The 19,215-nt window shown below is 47.6% G+C and overlaps 2 protein-coding genes across 2 annotated transcripts; one reads left to right on the forward strand and one right to left on the reverse strand.

The window, feature by feature from the left end:
• Positions 1-14,720: 14,720 nt before the first annotated feature.
• Positions 14,721-17,648, reverse strand: LOC8053958. Its single transcript, XM_002435335.4, has 2 exons — positions 17,463-17,648; positions 14,721-16,629 (listed from the first exon to the last, which is right to left on the reverse strand). Exons 1-2 carry the CDS (start codon positions 17,529-17,531, stop codon positions 15,298-15,300), a joined length of 1,401 nt encoding a protein of 466 aa, XP_002435380.4. The 5' UTR covers positions 17,532-17,648; the 3' UTR covers positions 14,721-15,297.
• Positions 17,649-17,863: 215 nt separating this feature from the next.
• LOC8053959 (proteasome subunit alpha type-3) lies at positions 17,864-18,817 on the forward strand. Its single transcript, XM_002435334.5, has one exon. The coding sequence runs from the start codon at positions 18,002-18,004 to the stop codon at positions 18,761-18,763; it is 762 nt and encodes a 253-aa protein (XP_002435379.1). The 5' UTR covers positions 17,864-18,001; the 3' UTR covers positions 18,764-18,817.
• The last annotated feature ends 398 nt before the right edge of the window (positions 18,818-19,215 follow it).

A 19,215-nucleotide genomic window follows, 5' to 3' on the forward strand; every position in this document is an offset into this window, starting at 1 on the left:
CCTTTAAAGGGGCACTGACACATCAAAATCTTTTTTTTTTTTATTATCCGAAACGATTGAAAACGATGCCGGGACATTACCCTCAAAATTTGAAATTTGGGAATTCAGTATTCGTGAAGTAAAAAAACAATTTCCAAATGCCGAATTCGAAGTTCCCGCGCGATCGGCGCCGGTGCCTTGACGTCAAAAATTGCGGAGACCTGAGAGTCCCCTTTCTTTCACCCCTCCCTGCTGTTGCCATGGCGACCCAAAGCGAGGGGGAAAGGAGCCAGCGCCGGTGTAGGACGCCGATCTCACTATCCCTCCGCTCCGACTGCTCACAGGGGACAGACGGCTGTGCACAAGACAGGTGGTGTCGTTTCGTGTACTGCACGCACAGGCCCACAGCAGGGTTATCGCGCGTGCAGGGGACTGCAGTTCTCAGAATGAATAGCGGCAGCAGCAGCGTAACAAAACCCTTGAATAGGTCAAAAATATCCTCTCTGGGGCCTCCGACATTTCTACTCTGAACTGCTTCAGACACGTGCGAAAGGGTGAAATTCTATGTGGTCTTTTCTGCCAGCTTCTGGAACATAATTAGAGTCTCCTGCAGGTCAAGAATAGCAGGAGAAGTCTCTGTCCCTCTCTCTCGACATTGGCGGAGCGAACACTGGAGAGAAGCAAACCACCTATCATGACAAGTAGAGGTGGTTTCCTCTTCTCCACTCTCATGCTATTCTTGACCTGCAACAGACTATAGCGCCCTTGTCAACGCTTGCAACATGAGCAGAACTGTGGGAGGGTTGGGCTCATCCTTGCCCGCAGGAAAGGCAGTCTGCTCAAAATGTCTGCGTTCAGATTCTTCAACGCACAGCTACAGGCAACACTGAATTTGCCTGCTGGCACCTGTCAGCATCATGGATCGTCTTGATCAGCTCGAGGCAAGGATGCCGAAAACCTCGTCCTCGGAGTTTTCGTGCAGCATGGACTCTGACAAACACTGTTCCAAGAGTCCGCAAAGAAAAAAAGGTCCAAAGCACCTAGGAAGAGGGTTCCTGTTCAAGCTGAGTCAGCCGCAGACACTGCAGTCGCTGACCAACGTGACTGTCAGCTCGGTTTCTCAGCTGCGCACGGACATCATCGCCTGGTTTCACCAGATAAATTTCAGGTTCCAGACGTTTAAAGTTGCACCAGGTGAGGCCATCCCATTGATTGTATCCAAGCTACCATCTAAGGACTCCATGTAGATTATGTACCACCTCAAGACGGCCAAGCTAACAATGTAGGAGCAAATGAACAAAGCTTTCCGTCGTCGTTACAACCTGGACAACGAAGCTGAGGCGAAACAAAAGATGTTCAGCACAAGTCAGCACTCGGGAGAGTCCTGCACCGACTCCGCCTTCCATTTACTGGAGCTCATCCATGAGTGCAGCTACCCAGAGACGAAGGCGGAGAAATGCAAGGTTATCCTGGCCACACTCTTCCACAAAGCACGAAAGCATGCTTCGACAGGCGCTTCGCTTCGTTGAATGAGTTGCTGGACTCTTTCCTTTGCTTTGACCAGGTTGTCTTCGGCCAACCAAAGACACCGGTTTTGGCTCTCGCTGCAGAGCGAGTGCAAGCTGCGCAGGGACAAAGAAAGCGCACTCCTTCCTGCTCTTGAAGCAGGGCCGGCCACCGCCTCATCGGAACGCTGACGACAGCAATCGTCACCAGCACCCTTCTGCAACAGGGAAGCAAAAGAAGCAGCATGTGTCGCTTCAGCATGTGTCAAAAACTTCGCGGGACTTTCAATGTTCTTCGTCCCAAAACCCTGAAGTTTGTCCGCTCCGTCCCATTTGTAAGAGACGCGGCCACTTTGTCACGTGATGCCGGCAAGAGCTGACCCAAGAATTTCTGGAATGGCAACGGCACTTTGAGTCTGTTGCATTGTTGACGGAGAAAAGTGAAAACCTGATGCCCCTACCGCCTGTAAGGTGTCATTAGTAGTTTGTTACATCACCTCTGGTGCTGCAGTGGGCATCAAGACAATTAAGCTCAGCAATGCGAACACTGACCACATTTTCCGTTGATTAAGCCTTTTTTTGCCGGGGGACTTCTGTCTCAGAACCTTGGAAAGTTGTCAACCCTCAGCACCAACGTTGGTGACACATTTGACAGCGGTACGCAGCTCGGAAGGTGACCTCCAGACAAATCAAGCTTGCTCAAGAAAAGCAAGAAAGCGACTTTGACTGTGGCACATGTATGTTCTTTTTAAGGACTAGCTCGAGTTGTAGGAGAGCCCACTCATCAGAGTCAAGGCAACACTATGATTTACTGGCCCTCGCCAAATCGTGAGCCGGCTCTCTCCCATGAACTACGAGCTTGAACTCGTGGACGGTACTGGCCGCAATGTAGTGCATGTGGAGAAACTGAAGCCGGTCGTCAAATTTGTGCAGCCTCTACCTGGGGACTGAATTTTGTAAACTTGATAAGTTTTTTTTCTCATTTATCATGTCGTATGTATATCATTATTTAATCATGTGCATATTGCTCAACGCAGTATTTGTTTAATGTTTGTTGCATGGCAGCGTGATATCAGGTCGACACTTAAAACCCTTGGCACGTGACGAGCTGCAAGAGACATCGCTCTGAAGCGGCTCGTGCGAGCGCTCATGATCGAAATAAAAGAAGTAGTTTTGGCATGGTAGTTGATGACGTTGACATGTCTTTCCTGAGCATGGTGCCCATTTATCTTGATGACCGATCCAGATCGTCACAACAGCATTACCCAGGTAGAATTCCATGATGGGTTTTCCTGCTAGGACTGTCTCCTTGCAGAGCTGAAAAATTGCCGCGGCAGCCGAAATTTTTAAGAGCATCCTTTTCACTCTGTGTCGTCCTTTGAGCATATCTGCTGTCTCCACTGTCACACACAGCTAGTGGAATGCCTTGTGGCTGGGGCCTTTGCCGTGGTCTGCGTGGGGGTGGGTTGGGGCACAGCGAGTTTTCTTATCTTCCCCTCTGATTATTCATTGTTTCCATACGTGTATATGTGTTATCTTGTACTTACGACTACAGTTTGTTTATGTTTATACCTACTCAGCGGCGGACTAGCTGTCTAGCCTCGCACGCCGCTGAGTGGGCAAACTTTCTCGTGCAAATAAAAATTATTATTATTATTATTATTAGTGAGGTCCACTGTTGAAAAAATAGTGCCTCCAAGCACGCTCACCACAAAATTTGTTACAGCCCGCATCAGATTTACCGCCAGTTTTTCAACAGCGTTCAGTGTTGTGTCGGCTCCATTATGCCTTAGCTTTGGAGCATCCGGAGTTCTGCCTCCACTGCGGTACACATTGCAAATGGAACAGGGCTAGCCTTCAAAAAACGCAGTGCTGCATCTTTTTTCAGATCCAGGTTCACCGAGAGTTCTTTGTGCCTGCTCATCCCTGGGTCAAGAACTTCCTCATGTGTCAGCAACGCGTCATCTAGGGTCTTGCAGTAGAGTGCGACTAGTATTCCCTTTTAGGTCACCATGGGTTGGTCCTGCGCCTCTTCCATGGCTGTGGCCCGGTAAGTCAGCGCGCAGGCCTGCTGGTGAGCAAGTTTGTTGCCCTCTACCACAGAGTGGGCAGGTACCCATTTAAATTCTATGGGCTGCTTTGGGGGTCTTTTGTTTTTGAGCACCTGCAGCGCTTTTCGGGACACCGAGCCCGACTGGAAGCTCCGGTGTGCTTGGTGCGAGTCGGTGATTACCCTGGTTCTGCCCGGCAATAGGTAACCCCGTCTTGTTCCGCAATGCTTCGATTACTCTTTTAGCAAGTGTATATATGTACCAGTTTTATTTCACACACACTTGTTCTCACTGTTTATATTACTCACCAGCCCTGTAGGTATCAGCCACCTGTCTGTTCATATGTTGATCTTGTATTTTTCATGTACTCCCCCCCCCCCCCCTCCTTATGTAATGCCCCTGTTGGGACCTTTGAAATTACAATAATAATAATAATAATAATAATAAAAAAACTGCCAGTAACATTGGAAGAATTTAGGAGCGGGGGTGGGGCCAACAAGTTTGAATTGCTGTGCCGATGCAACTTCGCACATAACTTGAGCACATTATATAACATTCCCACCCATCTGATCGGCATTCCTAATAAGTTTTATTTCCATATGCTCAGTGACAATGTAAGCCAGTTTTAGATACTATACTTTTATAGTATTACTTTTCCGTACTTCTCACTGCAACGTTTTCATGGCGAGCATACTGTTTCCCAGATCACGAGAGCCGCGCACAAGTAGCGAGCCTCAGCTTGGGCATCTAGGACATAGTACGTAGCTGTTGTGCGTCTCGTACGCACTGCAAAATCTGCGTAAAACGATCCAAACTTCTTTCAGCAAGCGCTGTGACCCAAGGGGGTATCAGAGGTCGAGTGTGTTGGCGCACCGCAGCTCGTACGGCGAAAGGTCCCGCTGCCAGGGATCCCCACCCCTACCCGTTCCGATCTGTTGTGAGGCGCAGACCCCAGGCTAGCAGTCGTACTGTAGTGGCTGAATTTTCTCATCTACAGCCTGAAACGGTGCCGCCAAAACCTAGACAGGCCGATCGCACGCTATTTAAAATAGTGAGCGTCTTATTTTCTTCCGCTGTGCCCAAAATGACGACAGGGCATGCGATTGAAAGACCAGCGGACAGGCGGGCTACCACTCTTGCCTTCGAATCGTTCGGGAGTCGGGCACCTGCATTTGCACCATGATTGAAGAAACAGAAAGAAGCGACGTCAAATCACATCGACACAGAATCACTCCAAGCTTCCTTGCTTGTGCCCTTCAGCTCAGTGCGCCGTCAGCCGTATCAACGCTAATCAAAATTAACAACGCCTGCCGCGCGCGTTCCGCTGCTCATACAAACAATAACAAACAATCAGGGTACTTTGCTGCAGAAAGTTACTTCCGCCAGTTTTAGCGAAATGCGGAGCTCAATATTGGCTCAATCCCTGCTCAACTGACGTTATTCAAGGTATTGAATTTGGCGTAAGGATAGTGTGTTTGGGGTATGCGAAAAAGACTACGGTATTGGTTATGGCGTACGCCGAAACGACTACGGTATTGATTTTGGCGTACGCCATAACCACTACCGTAGTCGAAGCGGAGGGGTAGTGAGATCGGCGTCCTACACCGGCGTTCCGACGGACCGGTTTTGAGCGGTGTCGCCTGTTTCCCGTTGGAGGATACAAATCCAGGAGACGGCACCACAACGAACTCCCGATTTTTGGTATTTCAAAAAGAAGGGCCGTAGTGCGTTCGCAATTGCGTTAAAAAACATGTTTTAGGATTGCCGTAATTAAATGTTATAGAGATGTCGCCTACAAAGCTTCTAAATTTCATGATTCTTGACGTCACCGATCAAAAGAAGCGAGGAGGCAAGAGGCGGGAAAATCAAACGCCAAAAACAAAAAGGAGCGCGCGCGCGCGCGGGAAAATTTTTTTTCGCGATGCGGTTTTTTTTTGCGTGTCTATGACTGCAACATGCATCGTTTTAGACAATAAAAATAAATACGACCTTTGGGGTGTCAGTGCGCAACGATATTCAATTGGAATGTTTTTTTCTCTACACGAGCTTACTGGCACACCTGGGACTCAAGGATACTCGCGCGCAACGCCATTGGCCAAGAAACTCCTTTGTTGCGGTGTAATTTCAAGGACAAAAGCGATCATTTTCATTCAATCTCTCCTTTGCAAAATTTGATGACGTAACTCGGGGTTCGCAGTACACCCAAGTGACGATATTTGAATGCGGTTCATAGATTGGACCCGAGCATTGCGTGGGCGCTCGACTTGGGCTCGTGATAATTACTAGCTCGAGAAGCATTCGGGTAGTGGCCCGTGTCCAATCGCTGCAACGACGACAACAGCCGAGCCATAACAATGTCTGGAACTCAGCGCGTGCCCTGTGCTTTGCCAACCCCAGCGCGTGGCTATGATCAACACTGGCGGCATATAATCGGCTCCAGATCACGTGGCCGCTTGTTCTGGCGGCGAGTTGAGGGGGTGAACGCTGCTCGTTTTTCTTAAATTTTTTTCTGGTACTTCTATTGCGTGGGGTGAAAAACGAACAGGTGTTTCATAGGTCATTAACGTTAGGGATCCGTTTTAAGCGGTATTTGTGCACAGTACAAAAATTGTTGCACAGCTCCTTTAAGGCGCATTCACACAGCGGAAAGACGCGCGTCGTGGGGGAAATTTTTTGCTTATTTTTGTATTGAAAAAAGTCGCGCGCCGAGGAGGACGACGCAGGGAGACGACGCCTCGGAACCCGATTTCTTCCTCGACGCGCGCGCTTGAGCCAATCAGCGAGCGTCCGGACGTGACGTATTGCCCTTTTCCGGTTAGGACATGTTTTCGCTGTTGTTTTTATTTTCGACTCACAATGAAGGCGAAGAGGCAGAGAGCTCGGGGGATTCGTGCACTCGCCAAACGTGGCTGGAAGTATTCCAGCGTGGAAAGAAGCAAGCCGATTGGAACATCTGACTGTGAGCAGTGTTTTATGTGCGTGTACGACGCCGTGAAGCAACTCTTCATCGTTTGCGCGAAGCTGCCGCGAAAGCTGCCACCGAAGTTCGCGGTGTGTTCCGACCTCCGACTGTGCGGGAGCGATCACTCCCAATGTGTTGTGTAATTTTGTGTACACCCATCACTACGGAATACAACAGTCCTCGATCGAAAACACTCGCACAGGCTGCGTGCAGTGTTAAAGGTACGGACGCGAAGGCTCTGGGACGCGCCGGCGAAGCACCGTGCTTTGTTTGCACAAAAACGCGGCAAAAGAGCACCTGAAGCTGCCCGTTCGAGTCCGTGCCTTTCGCCAATGCTGCATATAACCGGAGTGTAAACGTATATATAATCATCACCGTTGTCCATTCAGTGAAGACGGTTGTCTCCCACCGCATATGCAATCGCGAAGGCAAGGCAACAACAATCGTGCGAAGCAGACGAATAAAAAATTCCGTGTTCTCTCGACAAACGTGAGATTCTCCGAGACGACGCCGCCGTCGGGTGGCCATGTGTGACTGCTTCGTATTTTACGACGCCGGCGTCGACGCCGACCGCAACGCGCGTTTTTTGCTCAGTGTGAATGCGCCTTTACCGGTGGAAAGATATTCGCGTTCCTTTCGAAGCTTTCTTTTTGCATAGCGCGCAGATGTACGGCCTCGCGTTAACGGCGCGGGTGGGCGCGGTTGAGGAATACGAAACTGCGCAACCACCAGATTTCCGAGATTTCGACAGAAGGGAAGTTAATGCAGCGTAATGACTTTATTGCTTTTTATAAGCGTTAGAATAGCTCAGAATTTAGTTTAAAACGTTAAATTATCACTGTTTATATTGCTGAGAGTTTTCACTCTTCGTGTTTACCATTGCGACTGCCGTCCTTCAGCTGGCAACGTTGCTCTCTTTCTCTCGTGTTCTGTCGCTCTCTTTTGCGATCTTTCACTCGGGACCCCGGGTGTCGGCGCACGAGATTTGCCACTCCTCCTCACCCACCTTTACCCCCCTGGCAGGCATCTTGAGGACCGGAAGTTGCAGTCGTAAATATTTCAGAAACAAGCGACTACCGGGCCCCGGCACACTTCTGTCGAAACATATATGACGTTCAAGCTTTCTATATCTGTGATTTTTAAAAGTTTAAATCCTACTCCTGATTTTTGAACGGTCAGGTTTTCGTAGCGAAACCTAGGCTGTGTTCCAAAATTTACTCGATCCGACTCCGGAGTAAAAGTTTCGTACCGTGGCGTTCCAAAACTTACTCGAGCTTACTCGATGACGTCAGAACTCGCGTTCCAGAAGCGGGTTGTTTACTCCGGAGTAATTACTCGCGCTACCCTCCTCGATCGGGGGGTAAAGTCGGATCAAGTCACGTGATCTGTTCGTCGTCTGCTTTCTGCGCCGACAGCCGTCAAAGCTCGCTTGCTCCGTTGGTTTTGGTGGCGGACGTTCGAAATTACAAAGAATTAGGTGCAGCGTGTGTGGTTATTGCGATTTGCTGTTGTCAACGCAGGAATGGACTACTTCCATAAAGCCCTGCATGCAACACGGCGCGCGTTGCACTCTGGGAACTAGTTGGCCAGGGAGGAGGGTGGCATAGTTTCGGTTTGGATCGGCACGCCGAGAAGAGAGTATATACACAGAGCGTGGACTATTAACGGTCGTTATCTCATGTTTTCTGGTCCCGAGAGCGTCATTTGTGGCCTCTAAACTAACCTAAATGGCTAGACCTCGAAGCTTTAGCACAAGCCCGAGACACACAGCTTGTCTTAGCACATGCTTGTTGTATTTTTGTACTTGAGCCTTTCCGTTAGCGTTCCAATCGACGTATGTGGACTAGCCAGTGCTTGGAATTTCGACACTGCGAAGCTTGTGTACGAGTCAACAAGCTGTAGCAACCAATAAGTATGCATACATCGAGCTCGCGCCTTTACATTAGTGTTGTTGATCAGGAAGTTTGTTTGTTTCGTGCGTCCATAGACGAAATATTACTTTTTGCAATTACTGTTTTTCTTAATACGCCCGAGTACGCGAGGTAAAACTCGGAGGCGCCATTGGAAAGCTTCATTTGAACACATTTCCCATCGCTTATCTGTACTGACCCGCAGCACTGCACGAAGTGAAGTCCTCACCCGCTTGCATTCCTCTAATATTCAACATCGCGTATGCGCATAAAGTTATCCTGAAATCATATAGGCACATTCGCACAGACAGACCGTTTTAAGAAAGCAAAAGTCGAGCACTTGTGTGAAGAATGTTGCACCGTTCGCCGCAAGTGCGCCGGACGGGAATGAACCAAACGAACGAAACTATTCAAAGCGCGGTTGACGGTTGCTAATGGCCATAATATTTATTATGCGTTTGCTTTCTTCCTACCTGAGTATGCCGAGATCATTTCGGACACACCGTTCAGGCACAGATCTTGGGCGTCAGTAATGCTCGTCCAAAAAGGCTTAGCGAGGAGTAGGGGACGCTTGTTAGGGCCTCCGTCCTAGCTAGCCGATCTCAGCGTTTGCGAAAACTTCATCTTCTATCAGCATAAAATTTGAGTGGGAGATATATAATGACACGGAGGAAGACATCGAAGTAACTTTTGTGCAGTAGTGAGGTCGAATTTATTGCGTTTCCTTAAAAGTTCATGCGTCAACGCTGGGCTCAACTTTGATTCTCCTGTGAGGATGCGGCCTGCTTCTCGCTAAATGGAGTAACAAGAAGCGGACGTTTGGCAAACAAAATACGTGTAAGACTCCAGATGACCAAATTTCAGTTCTAGTTCACTGGTACTAGACGGGATCATTGAATTTGAACTCAAAGATGCACTCGTGGGGTGAGGTGACTAAGCCACGTCTTACTACGTTTGCACACGCGCTCAAAATATCCGGTGTTTCGGGAACCAAGGAAAGTGCCCCGGTCTTCGTTTTGTATCGCTCAAGAATAAGTGTATTGTACGTTCGTGAAAAGTCAGATAATCGAAAACTCAAGCAGCGCGTTCGGTCGCGGCGTGATTGCATGAGATGAACCTGCTCAGTCGAAACCGAAACTGAGTGGCCAACTAGTTCCCAGAGTGCACCGCGTGGTATTTCGCCGCGATGGGGCGCGTCGGTTTTGGAAGAAGTCCATTGACTGCATTACATCCAGACCGTCCACCTTCCCCGGGAACGTGTACTTGTTATTATCTGAGTGCGAGCGTAAACAGGAGCTTCTCCGCATCCTCGTCCTCGGCGTTGGGGGAATGCCGTAATCTCACGTTCAAGGCCGAAAATGTTTGAACTCGGTATATGATAATGTAATATTTTTGTTTCCTCCAGAGTGTGTGTAATGAGAGGATAACGTTTGTAAAGCAGTGAAGGCTTCGAAAATTGCACTGTAATCACATTCGCGTCAAAGCGAACGTGAGTTTCATATTCTGGAGAAAGCACCCTCGCGCTGGACCGCTACACCGTGTGGAATATATTTCTGCCAAACATAATCGGTGCAAATTACAATGCGTGGAATATATGCGTTTAGGGCACCGTGACTAGAATTGCAGCGATCGCGCTGATTAATAAAAACACATTTTTTTATGTCTAGCTGTAAGGACTAAGTAATTTTGATCTCAATATACAGCTCAAAACGAAGGTGAGTAAAAGGAGCTGGTGGATCCACCTCAAAATACACCGCGTCGTCATTAACATTACCGTTCTTCGGGTGCTTTCTCCATGATCAAAAGGATCGTCTGCTATTAAACTATTAAAGTGCTATTAAAGTTAATGTGTCACGTGACCTTCTAGACAATTTATCAACTTTTCACTGTTTTCTAACTATAATAGCAAATATCATGCATCATAAAAATAGCATCAATATATCTTTATAGTTATGTCGTCCGGGAGTCACACGTGTGGGCGGCGTGCATGCCATCTGTGTGTGTGAGCGTGGTGGGCTTGGTGCGGGTGCGGCCTCCGGGGCTTTCGCCCATGTGTGCATCGCTGCCGAGGCGGTGAGGCTTCGTCGTGTGTGTGGTTGACTTGGTTGAGGCGGCTTATGTGCATCGAAGGGGCAAGTGCGAGCCCACCGGTCCGTACGTCCTTGACTTGTGCGCACGCTCGCGCAGTCTGGATTTCTACATACTACCCGCTCGCGCTTGTAGCTGTAGCGCACGCACGCGCACACAGACCGGAAGTCGGGGGGGGGGGGGGGGGGGGGGGGTACATCCACGCCAGAAGTGACGTAGTGCCTGGATGGAGCCAGGGATGGGCAGTATTTCAAATACAAGTATTTGAAATACGTATTTCAAATACTTTGTGTATTTTGCCTTCGTATTTAATTACAAATTGGGTAATGTATTTGACGTGTGTATTTAAATACTAAAACGTGGGTATTTCAAGTACAATTGTAATTAAATACAATTTTGTGGGCGAAAATACATCCCTCAAATATATTGTCACTGTCCAGAGCAGGAAGAAAACTACGTCCTGCACCGAATGCAGCGTCTCTCAATCAAGCACAAGCGTTTGGTGACTTTGCGATTTCGGTGCTAGTCCAGGTCAAGAATAGTGAAGAAATCGACGTTCACAGGCAGAGTGGCTAAATAAGTGCGTGTGACAACCTGTGATGCTTTCCAGCCTGATTTCCCTTCATATTTTTGCCTGGAACATTCTAAATGCGCGGGTCGTCCAGATTTTCGTAACTTGTGCGAGTTGCAACAATAAAAAAATTATCTAGCTAGTGCTGCGTGTCTTGGTCGTCTCGGTTCTTTGTTGGTCTATGCCGAAATGTAATCGACAAAAAAAAAAAAGCTGCTTGAAGCTCTGTACTTTTTTCACCTACTACGTCCAAGCTGATTACATTTTTTTGTGAGTATATTTCTATTACGTTACTAGAGCCTCGCACACTAACTCCCGAGTGTGCGATGCAAAATTAAAATGAGATACCCAGAAACCCGTTGCAGGTGCCGCTGACGCAAATTTTGAGAAATGTATTTGGAAAAGTATTTGGAGGAGACCAAATACATTTGGTTGTATTTGTATCTTGTATCTAAGTACTTTTTTGGAAATGTAATTAGATTTGTAATTAAATACATTTTTGACGAAGTATTTTGTATTTGTATTTCGATACAGGTTTGCATGTATTTTGCCCATCCCTGGTCCCTGGATGGAGCCTTGTCTCCTCCCGACTTGGCTACATCCCCGCGCGTGGATGTAGACATATATGGATGTAGACACTTCCTTTTGTTTTAGCTTTGTTTTGAAGCCGACTACAGCAACGACGAACTTGCGTGGATCGTTTGTCGTGGATTGTTTCGCTTGATATTCTGCCCGTGAAGATCGATTGGCCAGTACCACGAACGACGGTTCCCAAGTAGCGGCCCCACGTACGTCGTTCAGTGTGCGCTGCAATCGCGTCGTCCAGCCCGCGGTACGGCGCCATATTGTGAATGATCCTGTGATCTGTGCAACATTTTTTTTCAATCAACATATTTGCAGTTTCTTGGAGGCCACAAAAATGGCGTTCATATTATTTTCTCGTTATAATAGCGATTTTCTGAGATAACCCTCGACTTTGAATATATTTGGTATGCATAATTTAAATGCCACGCGACCATGGAAACGAGTGTCAGCGCGACCGAAACCGGCACATTCTCAACCGATTGTTTTCGGACGGAAAGAACGAATTTTGAGCCGCAAATTGTGTTCTAAGTAGTTGGGCCCTTATAGGTCATGTTCAAATAAAAACCTAGACGAGCATATATACCCTGTCAGTGTCCCTTTAATTTCATTGCTAGTTTGGATACCTTGTTTAGACAAAAGAAAAGGTATCGTGTGGGCTAGCCTATGTGATTTTTGTAGATTTCAGTTGTCAGGCGGCGTAGACTGCATTTTCCCGGGGGGGGGGGGGGGGGGGGGGGGGGGGGGGGGGGCAGGCTGAGAAGTTCTTTGGGGTTGCTTTTCCGCGCAACATTTTTTTATTTACATCGTCAATTATCAGTAGCTTATTTTAGGGAGTACATTTTAGTGCGTATGTATATCGCCACGTGTCCGTCGCTGTGTGTCAATGTCAATCACCGTACAAGCGTAGCCGTGTGTTCATCGCCCATGCGCCGGCGAGCACAAATCTGAAATATTCTCGGTAAGGATCAAGGCCCGGGAGGGGGCACGAGCCCCAATGCCGCCGCCGCCCCCCCCCCCCCCGTAGTGTACGCCTATGGTTGCTGTTTAGGGTGTTTTCACTGACGTAATTTCGTCCACCATTTTGTTGTGTGCTGTGGCATTCCAAAGGATTTACATGATCCCTCAAATGCATAGATCACAGAGCCCTACAAGTCTTACCATGCTGACAACTCTTGGTGGGGGATCGGTGGCCGAGTAGGCTGAAGCGCACACCCAGCTCGACGCGCGTGGAGCGAAAACTCGCGCTGCAGAACCCAGGGATCTTGGGTTCGGACCCCACCCCTGCCCGTTTCGATCTGGATGAGCATCGTACAGGCGTGCGGTCGTGTATCACTACTGCCTGAGCACGTTAAAGACCCCAGGTTAGCAGACGTACTGCACTGGCAAAATTGCTCATCTACAGTGTAAACCAGTGTCGCCCCTACTGGCAGACCAACCTTACGTTGTATAAATCACTAAAACGTCCAATTTGACTTTTCTTTTTACATCTCTTGAACAGGTTGTGATGTAACCCTTGAAATTAGTAAATTTGTATGAAAAACGAACTAACAAAACAGGGGATTGACCTCATCTGAAAACACCCTATAGTCGATAGCAGATTGAGTTCACCAACCTTACGTTGTATAAATCACTAAAACGTCCAATTTGACTTTTCTTTTTACATCTCTTGAACAGGTTGTGATGTAACCCTTGAAATTAGTAAATTTGTATGAAAAACGAACTAACAAAACAGGGGATTGACGTCATCTGAAAACACCCTATAGTCGATAGCAGATTGAGTTCAAGGGAAACTCCTTCCAAGTCTTTCTACTTTATCAAAGCAAATGCTAGAGAGGAGGCCGCTTCCTCTCCAGCCTTCTGCTGAAATGGAAAGGGGTGGGAGGAGCTTTTCCTGAACTCGTCACCAACTATGGTATACAGGGCTTCCGACATGTTTAACACGCCAAATCTTCCAACATCTAAACCAACACTCACTAATTTCTGGCATAATGGTAAAAGACCAGTTGTATATAGACCTCAAAGGATAAAAGATTATATTTAGGACATGCTTGTGAATGTGTTTTTTTTAAGTGTCTACCTGGATTTTGTTCAGTCCTGCATAAAAGTGTCTAGCCTTCTTTCCTTCTTTCACTTTATGAGTTCTGTATCTGTTGTGCAGTGCCAAAGGTTGTATGGCATACTTTTGCCACTGCCACCCTGCAAAATGGCCAGGGATGGGCAGTATTTCAAATACAAGTATTTGAAATACGTATTTCAATTCTTTGTGCATTTTGCATTTGTATTTAATTACAAATTGGGTAATGTATTTGATGTGTGTATTTAAATATTAAAACATAATTGTAATTAAATACAATTTTGTGGGCGAAAATACATCCCTCAAATTTATTGTCACGACTCATTTTGCTCATCCTAAGACATGTCCAGAGCAGGAAGAAAACTACGTCCTGCACCAAATGCAGTGTCTCTCAATCAAGCACAAGCATTTAGTGACTTTGTGATTACGGTGCCAGTCCAGGGCAAGAAGAGTGACGAAATCGACGTTCACAGGCAGACTGGCTAAACAAGTGCCTGTGACAACTTGTGATGCTTTCCAGCTTGATTTCCATCCATATTTTTGCCTGGAACATTCTAAATGCGCGGGTCATCCAGATTTTCGTAACTGGTGTGAGTCGCAACAATAAAAAATTCTCTTTCTAGTGCTGCACGTCTTGGTCGTCTCGGTTCTTTGTTGGTCCATATCAAAATGTAATCGACAAAAAAAGCTGCTTGAAGCTCTGTACTTCTTTCACCGATTACGTCCAAGCTGATTACATTTTTTTGTGATTATATTTCTATTACGTTACTAGAGCCTCGCACACTAACTCCCGAGTGTGCGATGCAAAATTAAAATGAGATACCCAGAAATCTGTTGCAGGTGCACTGAAGTCGCTGACGCAAATTTTGAGGAATGTATTTGGAAAAGTATTTGGAGAAGACCAAATACATTTGGTTGTATTTGTATCTTGTACTTGAATGCTTTTTTTTGGAAATGTAATTAGATTTGTAATTAAATACATTTTTGACTAAGTATTTTGTATTTCGATACATATTTGCATGTATTTTGCCCATCCCTGAAAATGGCTAATACAAATACAAAAGAGCAAGAATGTTTTTTGTTTCCCAATGGCAGATATATGCACTCCTTTTTCGCACACTGAACTGGTTGTGCTGCTGTCTTCTTGCGACATGCCCTTTCCCGAGTTATACGATCATATCTCCATTACTATTCTTTATTGCATTAGTTCAGTTGACTGCTCATCTGCATTGCATACTTTCAAAGACCTTGCAAATTACAAAGGCATTCTTTAATGTTTGTTTAAGGAGTAGAACTTAGGTGAAGCAGGGAGTGAGCTGCAAGGCTAAAACTGGCCTCTTCACACTTATGAAGCAGGCAGATGTGATAAGTTTAACAGAAAAAAAGCAGCTCGACTATTCACTGACCTAAAATAACAATGTATGCACCCTGCACAGTGTCGTTCTAAGATTAAACACTCCAGGACGTGTCCACCATACGAAGCAACCAATGATAAAATTGGGGAAATAGGAACAGACCAATTTATAGACACTTTCTTCTAGCCGGGCAGCCTTCTGCCCTGTCCGAAGTATACTAGGAATCGGGAATTTCTTCTGCCTTCCTTGCCAAGTGCTCGATGACTGCCTTGTGGAGCTTTGGCAAGAAAGGAGCAATGACTTCAGGTGCAGGTAAGTCCTTCCTAACCTTCTGCTTGAGAGAACATTCTTGTTGTTCCTCCTTACCTGAAGCAACCGAATCTACCTCTTCGCCATCATCATAAACGGTGGCGACGACATCCAGGGGATTGAAGTCCATCCCAATCTGCGTCTCATCCAAGGAGACACTTGACAAACGAATGGGGGAACTGGACACTCCACACTGTTCTACAGGTGTTCCTGGCACTACCTGCTGCACTGTACTTTCTGAATGTCCCAGAGACGTGGCTGATAACTTTAAGTGCATGAATTCAACCCAAGATGCGAAGATCCTGTGGGCGGTCGAGAATCCAACGACAAAACGATGAGCAAGGTCGAGCAAAGGAGTGTTGATCTGAAGTCTGACCAGCACCAGGAAGAGTTGATTCTCAACCGTAAGCTTCTGCGGCCGACCAAGCACCACGGGTTTGGCCCGACTCCAGCCGTTCAGAGCAATCTCCCCGTACTCCCCCGGTTTGAGAAACGCCAGCAACGCTGTGAAGTGGCGGTAACTCGGCAGCCCGGTGTAATACATCATGTCATTGTTCGACTCGGCGAACCGCTCCACGCAGAAGTTGGCCTTTTTCTTCTCTTCTTCCCTCAGCTTGTTGAGAGCATAATCTTTCTCCCCCTGTGCTCTGTAGTACTTATGCTTTGTCTCTTTCAGCTCTTTTCTCGTATATTCAAGCTGCTTCGTGAGGTTACTGATTTCTTTTTCTTGCCGTCCTACGAGACGTTTCAGCATGTCTACTTCTCTAACAAACGGACAGTCTGCCACTTCGCAAACCAGAGGTAGGGGCAAGTCAGTTTCTTCGCCAATCGGCGATACGGAGGAGTCGCTTCCGCTAAAATCTTCGTCCCCACAGTCCGACATGGGCGGAGGGGTCTCGGAAGAGTCCGTGTCTCGTGAAGGGCACGCCGACTCAAGTCCAGAGGAGTGTACAGGTCTTTGTTCAGATGGCTGCGCAGGATCTTGTTTGAAATGGTGCAATGGCGCAGATCTTTTCAGATGGTTTCTCGCCATTTTGAAGGTAAACAAGGACGGAACAGCTGTCTCATAAAGGAGCCTGCGCCGAGCGGTAACTTTTGGTTGAAAATCACTGGGAAGGAAGTGTCTGGAACACACCAATGAAGATTTCGTAACATTTAGAAACTTGGAATCTTCGCCGTTGATGGCAGAAACCCATTTCTGGAACACGGCCTCGCTCCTTGGGAACTTATGAAAGGACACCTGGAATGTAAGCAATGCCAGATCACCATAAACAAATTAAACAGGTAAACTCGATATAAGACTGCATTTCTACGCAAGCCTTGGGTAAAAATAGGAATGTAGAGTCACTCAAATATAGCCCAAGCAGAAATGTCTAGCCAACTCTTTCAAGCACGCCTTGCACTGATGTCACATAATCCATTGAACTCCAGAATAGAAGAGAGAGAGCGAGAAGAAAGATGGTTTTGTCTGAATTTAGAGTGACAGGTTAGTCTCCTACAGGGAGAATAGCGACGTCAGGACAAGTCTGGGGCACACATAAGAGAGTCCCTTTGAGAGAGGAGTTCCTCCTTTGTGGTTGCTGGAGAGCTGACGGAATGACGCCAGGTGCAAGGCATGCAAACTACAGAAAATCTGCTACTAACATCCTGAGTGCAAAATTTCTCCTCAGACAGCACATGAAAAACAGCTTTCCAGTTGCGAAAGTTTGGTGCTCAAGAATATGTAAAAATATCACATTGTGCGCAAACTTGATCTGCTCTGCTCCATCTACTTCGACTACTAATGCACATAACACCACCAGCATTTCGACAAGCGAGCAGCCGATACTTCCTTACGCTCATGCACCATAACCTGCAGTCGACTACCAGATTCTAGACCCCAAAGCGAGCATTAAAAGCATTACAACTGGGTAACTACCACACAATCAAACATGGTGCATCTTGCTTACAGTGATGAAGACACTTTCACACCCGTGGAAACACCAAGGTAACTTTTCAGTCGCGAACGCGCGAAATGGTCGAGCTTACGCTATTGCAGCGCGGTGTTCCGCGCTCCCAGCCTAGCACACGCACCTTGTTTCCGCAATTATCTCTATATCCCCGTTGCGAACACTCGGGTATGCAGCACGCAGGGGGCGGCATTCTTGAAGTTTTCTTTCTTGTGCACTTCGCAGTTTTCCTGTTCTTCTTACTGAACTCTGCCTCCGCAATGACGGCGGCGGGTGCCCAGCGGCCCAGCTGAGGGCTGCCACGCTTATCTTTCCCAAACATTCAAAATTCTGCAATTCAAAGAGGTGGCGCTATCATTCATCTGGGCATTCTGGTGATGTGCAAGCGAGCTAAAATAGCTGTTATAAATTTAAATTGTAACTAAAAAACACAACTTATAATTTACGTTATCACGATAAATTTTTAAAAATTCACATTATAGTTTTATTTTAGTGGTGAACGGTTGATTACGACAACTCGTCCTGCTTTCAGAACTCCATCACAGTAGACATCAATCGTGATTTGCTAAAGTTGTGGTCCTATAGGCACCGTACCGTGATTTCGCAGTGACAAGACTACAACGACTACACAACAAATCCTTTAATCTCCGCTAGTGCACAGCCATGAGTTCAATCGGCACGGGCTACGACCTCTCGGCGTCGCAGTTCTCTCCGGATGGACGCGTCTTTCAGGTAGAGTACGCCCAGAAGGCGGTGGAGAACAGCGGCACGGCCGTCGCGCTCCGAGGCAAAGACGGTGTGGTGTTCGCCGTCGAAAAGCTCGTCACGTCCAAGCTCTACGAAGCCGGCGCCAACAAGCGCATCTTCACCGTGGACCGGCACGTCGGCGTCGCAGTCGCGGGCCTCCTCGCCGACGCCAAGCAGATCGTCGAGACGGCGCGGGTGGAGGCGTCCAACTACCGGTCCGACTACGGGGTCCCCATCCCGCTCAAATACCTCAAGGACCGGGTCGGGCTCTACATGCACGCGTACACGCTCTACAGCGCCGTGCGGCCGTTCGGTTGCAGCGTGCTGATGGGAAGCCACGATTCAGACGGCCCCCAGCTGTATTGCATCGACCCTTCGGGCACGTCGTGGGGCTACTACGGCTGCGCCATCGGCAAGGCGCGCCAGGCCGCCAAGACAGAGATGGAAAAGCAGCAGTTGAGGGACCTGTGCTGCAAGGACCTGATCAAGGAGGCGGCCAAGATCATCTACATCATCCACGACGAGGTGAAGGACAAGAACTTCGAGCTGGAGCTCAGCTGGGTGTGCGAGGCGTCCAAGGGGAACCACGAGTTTGTGCCCAAGGACGTCTTCCAGGAGGCCGAGACGTACGCCAAGACTGCGCTCGAAGAGGAGTCCGACACGGACGAGGACATGTAACGCACGGCGGCTGGAATCGCGACTTAAGTAATAATAAATTGTTTTTGCACCACTGTCTTGCCTCAGCCTGCTCCTAGCTGTGTTTACATAATTTAGACTCTACAGTTTTCATCATGTCATAAATTTCAGCTGTTACATGGTGACATATCTGCCAAGTTTTGAGAAACCAAATCCGGAAGATTTTCTAAGACGGGGGTGGGGGTTTAGAGAAATATTGACAATGAATACACATGAAGTTAACGTCACTACATTTGTATTGCACTGCTCATGCAAGCGAGATTCAGCTGGGTCTCGCCATCATTGCTGCAGTCTGTTGCTACGGCAAAAACTCCTTGTTTACGTGCAGGAATGGGGGGGGGTGTTAAGCTTACAAACCCTATGGAATGGTCGAAATTCGGGAGTCGCCCAGGTAATATCAGAGACTTGGCAGGTATGCGGTGACCATTGCAAGA

Source organism: Ixodes scapularis, unplaced genomic scaffold (genome assembly GCF_016920785.2).
Source record: "Ixodes scapularis isolate PalLabHiFi unplaced genomic scaffold, ASM1692078v2 PGA_scaffold3__209_contigs__length_174095766, whole genome shotgun sequence".
Lineage (NCBI taxonomy): Eukaryota > Metazoa > Arthropoda > Arachnida > Ixodida > Ixodidae > Ixodes > Ixodes scapularis.